The sequence below is a fragment of the Phoca vitulina genome, unplaced genomic scaffold (genome assembly GCF_004348235.1).
Source record: "Phoca vitulina isolate PV1807 unplaced genomic scaffold, GSC_HSeal_1.0 scaffold8, whole genome shotgun sequence".
Lineage (NCBI taxonomy): Eukaryota > Metazoa > Chordata > Mammalia > Carnivora > Phocidae > Phoca > Phoca vitulina.
In genome coordinates, this window is record NW_022589711.1 from 68,937,872 (window position 1) to 68,951,337 (window position 13,466).

General features: G+C 32.9%; 1 protein-coding gene across 1 annotated transcript in view; it reads right to left on the reverse strand.

Moving 5' to 3' along the window:
* Positions 1-5,180: 5,180 nt before the first annotated feature.
* ECT2 (epithelial cell transforming 2) overlaps positions 5,181-13,466 on the reverse strand; it is a 60,474-nt gene continuing 52,188 nt past the window's right edge. Inside the window, 5 exon segments of the mRNA XM_032407197.1 lie at positions 5,181-5,233; positions 6,455-6,545; positions 6,547-6,723; positions 8,124-8,270; positions 9,387-9,494. Coding sequence (XP_032263088.1) covers positions 6,501-6,545; positions 6,547-6,723; positions 8,124-8,270; positions 9,387-9,494 — 477 coding nt within the window. The 3' untranslated portion in view covers positions 5,181-5,233; positions 6,455-6,500.

Consider the following 13,466-nt stretch of genomic DNA (forward strand, 5'->3'; position numbering starts at 1 on the left):
GACATTGGTCTTGGCAATTATTTTTTGGATTTGACACCAGAAGCCAAGGCAATCCATAAAAGCAAAAATACACAAGCTTTGACATCAAACAAAAGGTTCTGCACAGCAAAGGAAACCATCAACAAAATGAAAAGGCAACCTACTGAATATAAGAAAATATCTGCAAATCATGTATTACAACTCAATAGGGAAAAAATAATCCAATTTAAAAATGAGTAGAAGACCTGAAGAGGCATTTTCCAAAGACATACAGATGACCATCAGGTACATGGGAATGTGCTCAACATCACTAATTATCAAGAAAATGCAAATTCGAACGCAATGAGTTATCCGTTCATACCAGTTAGAATGGCTATTAGCAGAAAGGTAAAAGATAACAAGAGTTGGGGGGCACCTGGGTGGCTCAGTCGTTAAGCGGCTGCCTTCGGCTCAGGTCATGATCCCAGGGTCCTGGGATCGAGCCCCGCATTGGGCTCCCTGCTCCGTGGGAGGCCTGCTTCTCCCTCTCCCACTCCCCCTGCTTGTGTTCCCTCTCTCGCTGTGTCTCTCTCTGTCAAACAAATAAATAAAATCTTTAAACAAAAAAAAAAAGATAACAAGAGTTGGTAGAAATGTGGGGAAAAGCAAACCTTTGTGAATTATTGGTGGAAATAAATGTAAATTGGTACAGTCACTATGGAAAGGAGTATAGAAGTACCTCAAAAAATTAAAAATAGAACTACCATATGATCCAGCAATATTAACCATTTGGATTTTCTCAATTGTGAAATGCTTGTTTTTCTACATGGAAGTCTAATTTTTTTGGCTTTTTAGTTCTTTATAATACAATTCTGGATGAGTCCATCAATTATATATATTGTGAACATATACTCTGTGACTTTTGCTCTTAATGATATCTTTTCATGACTAGAAGTTCTTAATTTTAATGCAGATTTATCAATCTTTCTCACTATAATTATCTTAAACATAGTGACACATTTAAGCAGTATTTTCCACCCCGGACAGATTAAGATACTTTCCTATATTATCTAGTAAAATCTTTAGTTTTACCTTTCATATTTACATCTCTAATTCCCCTGGAATTCATTTTGTGTAGAGTGTGAAAAAGAGATTAGATTTTTCTTTTTAAAGAAAAATATACCTATTTTTCTCAGTATCATTTATCGAATAGACTGTCTTCACTGTTTTAAAGTGCCACTTTTGTCTGTTTATCGGTTTTCAATTATGATCCACTAATTTATTTGTGTTCAGTGCACCAAGACTTCCAATATCTCGCTGTCCTGATACTATAGTTTTATAATAAACCTTGTTTCTGATAGAGCAAGTTCTCTCACCTCTTCAACTGATTGGTCATATCACACAAAGGGTTCTTTGTATATCCATATACATTCTGGAAACAATTTGTCATGTTACACCCACCCACCCACACACACACACAACTTGTATTTTGATTGGCTTGGATTTCTATCAATTTCCCACACCTGGTAATTTCCATATTTTTAACCTCAGTTATACATTAAAATTATTTTTAAGTTGTATTTCATATATGTTTGATATTTGTTAGGACACCCACTCTGTGTTTAGTCATGTTGCCCAAAAGTCCTTAGTTGGAATTTTAAGAAGAACAGTGGCTGAGTTTTATTAAATGACCTTATAGAATCTATTGATAAATCATGTTTTTTTCTCCTATAAATTGTCAATAAGTCATATTCGTAAAGTTCCAAATATTGAACCACACTTGTAATCTTGAAAGAACCCTATTTGATGCAGTAAAATCCCTAAAACAATTCAAAAGGCTCTTTAGCATTAATATTGGATCCATCTGGGAACCTGATTCCCATTTTGGCTCCCTAATGGTGCAGAGTTGAGAAATCAACTTGAATCAAACTATTTGAGTCTAAGAAGGCTGAAGTAATAGATGAGAATATATTCAGACTTAAGATTAATGTAATGCACCATTATCCTGTAATCATGCAGTATGTCACAGGACTGATTTTTCTTTTAGTCAAGGGAAGTGTGTTTCATTTACCAGGATCATTTTGTCAGTTTTAGACCTACTATGTTTATTAGTCATCCCAATGGTCATATATTGATTAGACTGTATTTTAATTGTACTTCTAGACTTAATTGTTCATCATTTATTTAGAATGATTGCTTCTATATTCATAATTGAAATTAATCAGTACTTTTCTTTCTTACATTCTTTTAAAATGTTGATATAAAGCTTATGTTAACTTCATGAAATGAACTGGATAGCTGCCAATCTTTTTTAATTCTGCAAAGTAGCCCTATTACTATACATTAAATAGCCTTTAAATGCTGGAACTCAGCTTTAAAATCATTTGGAATTTGCATCTTTTTTAACAGTACATATTTACCTTTCTAACTTGTGCTATTTATTGGGCCATTAGAATTTTCTACTTCCTCTTGAGTCAACTTTGGCTTACTTTGCCTAGGTCCTCCACATTTTCAAATTTGCTATGGAGTTAAACATTTTCTTATGTCTCATACATGTGATTCTTTATTGATATGGTTCTATATTCAATATATCATGTATGAATTATATGGTATAACCCACAAATACAAGAATGGGTTAACATTATAAAATATATTAATATAATGCAACAGATTAAAGATCAATGAATAAAACATTTTCTCAATAGAGAAGGTTAATTTTATATAATATCCATACATGATAAAGCATCTTAACAGGTAAAGAATATAAACAAACTTTTTAATTTGTTAATGGTGATATACCAAAAATACTAGATCTTAGAGCAGGTATCATTACTGAGAAAAACTAGAGGATTCCCTTTAAAGTTAAAATTAACTACCTGCTAATATTTTGCCAGTGTTCATCAAATACATTTCCAACTTCATGCCTTATCTCAGGTCATTTCCTCTCCCTAGAAACACCATACTTTTGGAGGGAATCAAAGCTCCATCTCCAATAAAATGATAAAAGCTGTGTAATTTCTGCCAGAAAAATGCATACACGCACTAAACACAAAATTTTATATAAACTATCATAGGATTCACTACTTCCATCCTGCAAAAGATTCCAGATTAAAAGCTTCTGTCCTGGAGCGCCTGGGTGGCTCAGTCCATTAAGCGTCTGACTTCAGCTCGGGTCATGATCTCAGGGCCCTGGGATCAAGCCCCACATCAAGCTCCATGCTCAGTGGGGAGTCTGTTTCTCCCTCTCCCTCTGCCCCCCCCCAACCCCTGCTCATGCTCTTCCTCTCTCAAATAAATAAAATTTTTTTAAAAATTGCTGTCCTACATATAGCTCAGTATACATAATGCTTAAAAATATTAATGGAGAAAGGAACAAGCAGATATATAGGCAAGCAAATATATGAGAGAAGTTGATTCAAACATTCATACTGACCTATGAAAATCTGTGTAAAGGAATTGTTTAAAACATGAAACACACGTGCCTGGGTGGCTCAGGTGGTAGCATGTCCAACTCTTGATTTCAGCTCAGGTCATGATCTCAGGGTCATGGGACTGAGCCCTGCATCGGGCTCCATGCTCAGCAGGGTGTCTACTTGAGATTCTCATTCTCCCTCTCCCTCCCCCCCCCCACTATCTCTCTCTCTCTAAAATAAAGAAATAAATCTTTAGGGGCGCCTGAGTGGCTCAGTTGTTAAGTTTCTGCCTTCGGCTCAGGTCATGATCCCAGGGTCCTGGGATCGAGCCTCGCATCGGGCTCCCTGCTCAGCAGGAAGCCTGCTTCTCCCTCTCCCACTCCCCCTGCTTGTGTTCCTGCTCTCACTGTGTCTCTCTCTGTCAAATAAATAAATAAAATCTTAAAAAAAAAAAAAAAAGAAAGAAATCTTTAAAAACAACAAAAAACATGAAACAAAATATACTTGAGTTTTAAGTATTTATTTACAAAGTTCTTACTAATACAACTGCTTTTAAAATATATCAATAAAGAGTGATTTACTATTTAAAAATGGCAAATATGTGGCATAGAAAAAATCTATATAGTCAGTTAAAGTATTAAAGCAGATGACTGAAAATTGTTAAATGACAGTTAAATGTTTGCAGTACTCCCTACACAGATAGGAAATAAAAATTCATTTGTTCATAGAAACTTGATTATTTTGTATCACTGACTATAAAAAAAACCTATTGTGAAAATTAACATCAGGGTTTGAAAGATATTTTACAATAGCAAATAAATGTATTTTGATTTTACATTTAATTATGGGACCAAAATAAAAGGTAGACCATACACATATCTATGTATTTTACAGCAGATTAGTAAAACTTACGCCAATTTTAGAAGTATTTCATAAAGAGTGTAACAGTCTATACCACAATTTCCCCATGGTCTTACCCTTCAAAATAAAATTCCTCACACTATCAAACTAAATGAAGATTTGCTAGTGGCTAAAATCACCCAAAATATATGGCCCCTGAAAAAGTTACAAGTATACACCAATACCATGTTTGTCAAAATACACATTATTTTTTAATCTTTCTGTTCTTACCTCAATCTGCAAAAGTATTTTGGAACCATGTCCTTTAACTATTATTCTTGTTAATAAGGGCAAATCTTTTAAAATCCACACTCTAGATCTTGACAACATTTGAGAATAAAATAAATTGCAACAGGAGCAGCTAAATAACTACTTCAAACAGCATATGTGAAACAAGTCCCCACTACTAACCAGAAATCTGTGCAGGGGTTTTATCTAGTACATTCTGTGATATCACTTAATTTCTTCACAAATTGAGATACACAAATAAGGTATTTCCAAAAATTCATTCATGGACACTATACAGAGAGATTCACAGCAGTATTTGGCATCCACCAATAAAATTTATTTACTATTATCAAGTTGCAAAGCTACTAATATCATGAATAACTTAAATTATTGGTCTTCGAATGAAGGATTTGAGCAAAGAGAAAAATTACATCAAAATCAATATAATTTTTTACATGAATTAACTCAAAATATCTAAGAGGTTAACCTTACTCTTCCAAGAAGAAAATCAAATGACATAGTTTTAGTGTTACCTATATTCTTTCCAGCTTTCACCGAGTGCTAATGACAAGTACCATTTAAGTCAGTTTCTTATTTGAGTATGAAGTGTTTATAAGTTGCTATAAATTAAGATTTTTTAAGTTTCATATCAAATGAGTTGTAGATCTGCTTAAAGTATGACTTCTTCTTTCAAAGAAGGAAGGCAAGCTGACAAGGGAGGGAGATGGGATACCCTGTAAAGATAAGACAAATACTTTTATATTTAAATTTTTCTTTTAAAAAATTTTAAAATAGTTTAGCATCATGCATATTATTTTACAAATTAACACAACAATTAATTTTAAAACATCTGAAAATTCTAAACTCTTTAAATAAAAGAATTTAAATTAGGGGAAGGGGATAGGAAGAAAACATAATTAAAACTATTTTAGCATTCTGAAAACAAAAAAACAAATGGACAGACTAGTTAACTACATATTAACTCAACTGGTTTACTGCTAATAGGGTATTTCTGTGTGATATTAAAGACTGTTTCAGGTTCTTTAAAAAAATTATAAATTAGTAAGTTTTTGAGGTAAAAAGACAAACTCTAGTGGTTTCTTAATCATAAAGCAAAATTAAGAGGAGTAAAATTACTTCACGAAAAAAAATTCTCTAAAATTAAAGGTCATACATTCCTAGAGAGTTTCTGTGTTATGTGTGGAATCCATAGCAAAATAGCAGCAATTCTGATAAGAGATTATTAAGTTACTAAGCTATCTAAATTTATTGTTTCAGAGGTCAAAGTTAAATATCATCAGAATTTTCAATAACAACAAAGGAACATGCACAAGAACACCAAAAACTGAAGAGCAGGTGTAAATCAAAATGAATTATAAAGAAAGTTACTGCTTTATTTTAACATACATGAATGTCTAACTGTAACTAAACTTAGAGCCAACAAGGTAGCTGGCTGTAAGTTCTCATCAACAAGGTAGTAAAATGTAGTATTTAAAGAGCTAGGTTGGTAAAGTATTACCATTCAGGTGATAACAAAGATGATTTAAGTAGATAGTATAAAAGCTTACATTTTCTTCAAGTAAAACGTTTATGATTTGCCATATTAAAAAGCATGAATTTTATATAAATGCCATAAATCTAAGATTAAGAATCAGATTTGGAATAAAAATCTACTTTACATCAAAATTATTACTATTCTTTAAAACGATCATTTTCATAAACAGGAACATTTCTAATGGGATTGAATTTTTCTGGACTTAAGAATAAATTACCTAGTAAAAAATATTTTTATGTGTCAATACACAAGGAAACTCTATTAAGCCTAAACTGTTGTGAATTCAAAGCAGTTATAAAGGTGTGAATTTAAAAGTCCCCACCCACCTAATAACGATTCAGTGAAAAAAGAATGCTTTCTTTTTTCACAAATACAAATTTCAAATAGCTAATAAGCTCACATTAAACTTTCACGAGGCTTGTTTCCATTACTGGTTGGCATATCTCCTAATTCTTCACAAATGTCAAAGATGACTTGGATAGGACTTTTTTTGAAATTTGAAAAATCAACAGTTCCTTCTAGTATCTCTGAAAAACTAGCTCGTGAGGCAGAATGACGGATAGATCGAAACCAGGAGTTTTGAGAGCGCCCACCAGTAGAGTTTGAGCGCTGTACATAAACATGCTTAGTAAATCCAATTATATTGCTTGTGGAAACAGAATGGACAATCTGTTAGAACGGAAATAAGCAATTGAGAAGAGGACATGAATGTCTTAAAGATATTTTAGGTAGTTCTTATTTATATTATCTACATAAAAGTGACAAAACCATAAATAATTTTCTAAAAATTTTCTGTAAAATCAAATTACATTCATTTGAAAAGCAATGCTTATAATGTTACATAGCTATATAGATGCAGGATATAAAGAAGGGACAGTACTTTGGCCTAACTGCATTTTGTCCATCTTAATTCATTTTCATTTATCAAATTTCTTGGCATATATTTATATTATCAAGCACAACTTCCCTCCCATTGGAAGGTTAACCTTCCTCCAAAATTTGTATAAATATACTCATAGATTCAACTCTAAGTCTCTGAGTTAAGACTTAGACTTAACTGGCTTTTAAAAAAATAAGAGCTATTGAGTATTAAGTACCTTATCTATAAATTTTATATAATAAAAAGTAACCAGGCCACTCACTATGTGCCAGGAACTGTTCAAAGCATTTTGCATATATTAACTTATTTAATCCTTACAACTACTACTTTAAATTCATCTTACTGATAGTGAAATTGAAACAGAGAGATCTTTAATAACTTCCCAAAAGTCATACAGCTAGCAAATAGCAGAGCCAGGATTTGAACATGTGAGTTCCAGAGTTCATGCCTCTCATTAGATAATCACATTGTGTGCGTGTGTGTGTTTAGTCCTTATAGTAACACTATATGGTTAAGTACTATTAACCTCTTTTTTCCTCAGCTGTAAAAATGAGGATAAGAAGAGAATAAGAAACTTGCTGAAGGACACACAACTAAGAAGGGACAGTCACTTGCTTTTCTTAACCTTAGTAGGTTAGATCAATAATAATTTTACAAAGAACAGATGCATCACTCACATACTTAGAGACAATAATAAATGTTAGAAATATCCCTAATATTAATTATCTAATAATTCTGATATCACTAGGAATTTGAATTATTCAGGAAATATTTAAAAATATACACATATGAATTCAGAATCCATATCATCCTTCAGTTTCAGAGGTTATATTCTACTCATCACAGAAATAGTTAAAAAAAACAAAACAAAACAAAACAACCTCTATCTCAGCTATATTATTAGAGCCAATCTCCATAAACAGAACCATCATTATTTACATGTTTCTTTTCTTAGATTTTTGAATGTGTCTCAATCCCAATAAAATTTCACATCAAACTATACACTAAGTATGTCTCTAGTTCATTAAGTGAAGTTTTTCTCAGTTACCTTTACCCAATAAAGAGGCTAAAAGTTTAGAGATTAAAAAAGAGAGTTATTAAGACTTCCATCTTCAAAAAGTTAACAAATTCCATACCAACTCCATAAATGTGAGTAAGTCATTTAGCCCATTAGATCAAAGTCACTTACTGCTAATGATGATGTGCTAGACAGACGACTCATTACATGCTTGTCATTGCTGGAAGGACTTCTTCCCTCCACTGAGCTTTGGGATGTCATAAGGGCCCTTCGCAGAGCTCTTTTTGGAGTTTTTGAGAAAGAGAATGCTCTTGTAACCTAGAGTTAAAAAGAGTCCCAATTAATTAAGCATACATAAATCTAATACAACTGATAAGAACATAAACAATGCCAAATATACATGAAGTTTTTCTACAAATAGTATATGTCAGAATTGGAATTTCTTTGGACAAAACAATGAGAAGATGAAGTAGTACATTGTAGATAAGACTATTCCACCCTGCAATCATAAAGCACTACAGCCCAAAGGGAGAAAGAAAGCAGGAGGAAAAAACCTGGCCTGGGAGATTAGAAACCTGGGTTTTTATTGGATTCTGCTAAAATTTAGTTGTGAAATCTTTAATCCAAGGCCACTTGAACCTCAATTTATTTATTAAAAAAGTGAAAGAGCTCATTTGAATCATTCAACATGTTTATCTAGTATACATCATACACATTAAATGCTGGAAGATACAAAGATGGTTAAAGTAGAAAGCCTCCCCTCAAAAGCAAAGAAAACAACAAAAAATTGTAGATGATGGCTGCAAATTTTGCTCAAACTATTAAAATTCTAGTTCTACTTTTAAGAAGCCCCATTATATGGGCGCCTGGATGGCTTAGTCGGTTAAGATCTGAATCTTGATTTTGCCTCAGGTCTTAATCTCAGGGTCATGAGTTCAAGCCCCATGTTGGGCTCCATGCTCCATTTAAATGAATAAATAAATAGCCCCATTACCAACCTTCTTACATAGTCCTCAACTCTGATAAAGTAAGGGAAGTGATCTTCATCATTAGAAGACTGAAACATATTTATGGTCAGGAATAGATCCCAGGTCTCCCAATTCTGTCAGTGCCCTTTGCTGAAAATTATCTGAGGCAATATTTAAGATTAATGTACATATATCTACATCTAAACCACCACCAGTACATTTCTAGTGAAGCATGGGGCATAGAAGCATCACTATAACAAGAATGGGAGGGATAACAAGTTGTTATAATTACTGTGCAAAAGGATTTGCTGAACTAAAACTATTATCTCTATGGGCTGTTTCCTAGAACCAAGAAAACAGCTGTGTTAAACTATCCTTATACTGGTGTTTATAGCAATATTATTTTAATATACTCTGAAAAATACATTTTGGAGATATGTTAAATAATAAGCTCACTAAGACTCACCTTTTTTGAAGTCTTTTTTATTGCTCTAGATGCTCTACTCAATGTACTGTCCATATCTTTAGTATTTACTTCAAAGGATTCTGGATCAGCACTGTAAATAAGATTCTCCTGTTGAAAAAATAATACTTTTTTATTATTTTAAAATAAATAAGGGTGCCTGGGTGGCTCAGTTGGTTAAGCGACTGCCTTCGGCTCAGGTCATGATCCCAGGGTCCTGGGATCGAGTCCCACATCGGGCTCCTGGCTCAGCGCAGAGCCTGCTTCTCCCTCTGACCCCTCCCCTCTCATGCTGTTTCTCTCTCTCTCTCTCTCTCTCTCAAATAAATAAATAAAATCTTTAAAAAAATAAAAAAATAAAATAACTAAGTAAAACAAAATAAAAATACACAACTGTTTCTAAAATCAAAGCTCTAATAAGCACATGGGAGTATATACAAATGAAGCTACTCAGGTTTTTTATATGCTTGACATAATTTCAACTCCGAAATATACTAATTTAAGGACGGCAAAAAAATTAGCATTCACTAAATGAAAAATTCATTGCAAGGACTATGGACACCAAAGCAACTGAAAAAAGAACTCAATATAAAATCTTTTTAACAACCCTAAAACCAACAAGTTAGAACCTTAGTGGACATAATGCTTAAGTATAAAGTCTGCTATAAAACCAAAACCAAGAAACAATTTCCTTGAGATAATCTCAAATTAAACTTAGACTTTTCCTTTTTTCTTTCTTCCTCTACCAACATCTAAATGGATTCTAAATTGGAGGTTCTGAACCTATGATCAAGAGCTCCTAGGAGTGGCAATGGATAGAAATAAGAGGTAAGCAACCTCCCTGAAATCATGTGCAAAACTCTATGTGTGCATAAATGCAAAGGACAGTTTTCTGAGGAGTAGGCTCATAGTTTATGTTACATTCTAAAAGGAGTCAAAGATTTCAGATAGGCCAAGAACCACTGATCAAAATTAACCTTAAATGAGACAACTAATCTCCAAGTAATCCAAAATATCACTTACTCAAATTACATTTGGGCTTTTTGAAAAAAGCAAGTGAGACAAAATGTCTTTGCATACTCCTATAACCAATCTGCACTTCAAAATTTATAGATCTAGGTCATGAATCAGTAAGTTTCCCCACTAGTCTAGCACTATTAAGACTATCCTCCACCACTGTCATTCTGTGGCTAGAGAGAATTTATACAACCTTGTGAATATTGGTTTTTCTGAAAATGTTCTCATATGCAAAATGTAGAAAATACCTGTATACTTAACCCACAGGAGTCATGAAACAAGATAATGCACAGTAGTCCTTTGAAATAAAACGTTAAACCCCCTTGCAAACAAATAGTCTTAAATATTATATTCTACAATTATAAATGCTTGCTTTGGCTCTCTGCCATTGACATCCACATAGACAGGCTTGGTTTTGCCAAAGCTTCTTAAAACAAGCAAGTCTGCCCTGCCTGCTCCAGACCCTCTCTTTCCACTTCGTCCACTTGCTGAAAGACTCAGTCACTTACCTAATCTTAATCAGGTAACAGTACTTGTAATCATCAGTAACTTTTTAAAATGTTATAATTTTTTTCCTGAGTCAAAAAACAAAAACAAAAACAAAACACACACACACACTTCCACTATAGAAAATCTGAAAGAAAAATTACCCACAAGTGTCCTGGCCACTTGCTATTTACATTTAAACATATTTCTTACATATATTTTTATATGCATAAATGTTTTACTTTAACAAAATTAGAGTGGTTCTATTCAGTTTTATATCACATTTCTCAATTAGCTGTGTATTATGGCTTTTTTCCATTATTGTTAGATACTCAAAGGAATTACTATTAATGAGCAGATGATAAAAGACTGATTATATGAGAATTAATTTTATTATTTCATTATTTTTTAACACAAAGTGCCTCTACTTTCTTCTCATTAAGAAATAAACATCGTAACATCAAAAAAATAAAATACTTAGGAATAAACTTAAAGAGATGAAAGACATACACTGTAAACTACAAAATGTTGTTGCTGAAAGGAATTAAAAAATACATGAATAAATGGAAAAACATCCTGTGTTCATGAATTGGAAGATTTAATATTAACACGTCAATAGTACCCAAAGCAATCTACAGATTCAATGAAATCCTTATCAAAATCCCAGTGAGTTTTTTGCAAAGAAAAAAAAAATTCATTCCAAAATTCATATGGAATCACAAGTGACTCCAAATAGCCAAGACAATCCTGGAAAAAAAGTACAAAGTTGGAAGTCTCAAACTTCTTGGTTTAAAAACCTACTACTAAGGGGCACCTGGGTGGCTCAGTTGGTTGAGCATCTGACTCTTGATTTCAGCTCAGGTCATGATCTTGGGGTCATAGGATTGAGCCCCACGTCGGGCTCCTCCCTCAGCGGGGAGGCTGCTGGAGAGTCTCTCTCTCCCTCTCCCTCTGCCCCTCTTCCCACCCCCTCACACACTCTCTCTCTCTCTAAAATAAATGAATCTTAAAAAAAAAAAAAAAACACCTACTACTATAATCAAAATGGTACTGTACTGGCATAAGATACAGAATAGAAATAGAATGAAACAGAATAGAGAGCCTAGAAATAAAGCCTCATATAATATGGTCAAATGATTTGACAAGGGCATCAAGACTATTCAATAGGAAGAGGAGGACAGTCTTTTCAACAAATGGTGCTAAGAAAACTAGATATCCACAGGCAAAAGAATAAAGTTGGATCCTTACCTTACAGCACACACAAAAATTAACTCAAAATGGATCAAAGATCTAAATATAAGAGCTAAAAACTATAAAACTCTTAGAAGACAAAGAAAACATAGGTCGAAAGCCTCAAGACACTAGATTTAACAGTGCTATCTTAGATATAACACCAGAGGCAGAGGCAACAAAAGAAAAACAGGAAAATTAGATGTCACAAAAATTGGTAAACATTGTGCAAAAGACACTATCAATAAAATAGGTAGCAATCCACAGAATGGGAGAAAATATAAATCATTTATCTGATATATCTGAGAAAGGATTAATATCCAGAATATATAGAGAATGCCTAAAACTCAACATCAAAAAAAAAAAAAAAAAAAAACAACCAGATTCAACATTCACCACCTACACCTACATTTTCTTACAGGTTTTTGAAATGGTTTCACTTCTAACTCGCAAATCTACCTATAAACTTATATGGATATAAGGTTAGGATATACATGTAATTTTTCCTATGTATTTAACCAACTATCGTAGCACCATATGTTAACAATCTTATTAAATTGTTAAAGTACTATATTTATCATACAATAAAGTCTTATTTCAAGAACATTTATTCTTTTCGTTGTGCAGTAGTGTTCTGATCATTGTAACTTTAAAAATACAATGTAATATCTCATAAAAGAAGTACTGTTCTTTACTTTTTTATTGTTGCTTTTTCTTTAAAAATTATCTTTGGAATCATTCTGTCAAAATCCAAAATTTCCTGTAGGATTTTATAAGAACTACAATGAATTGACATCTTCATGCTAGTCCGCATTCTCATTTAGGAACATCATAGATTTCTTTGTAAAGTATTATATAGTTTTCTTAAAATAGAAAACATTCATTTATTTCTTACAAGGCTATTCCTAGATTTATACTAAAATTTCCTAAATTTATACCAAGTTTTATTGGAAAGAGGTGTCTTCCTTTCCTATACTTTCTAGTTGGTTACTGCCAGCATAGAGAAAAACTACTGAGGGGCACCTAGATGGTGCAGTTGGTTAAGCCTCCAACTCTTGGTTTTGGCTCAGGTCGTGATCTCAGGGTCATGAAATCAAGCCCCATGTTGGGCTCCATGCTCAGTGGGGAATCTGCTTAGGACTCTCTCTCCTTTGCTTGTGCCCTCCCCCCACCACGCTCTCTCACGCGCTCTCTCTCTAAAATAAATAAGTCTTTAAAAAAAAAAGAAAGAAAAACTATTAATATGCATGTATTTATTTTTTATTTGGCTAAACTAAGCTGTTACAAGTTCTAATACTTTTCAATTGGTTTTTGTTAATTATCTAGACAATCACTGGAAATAACTGAATA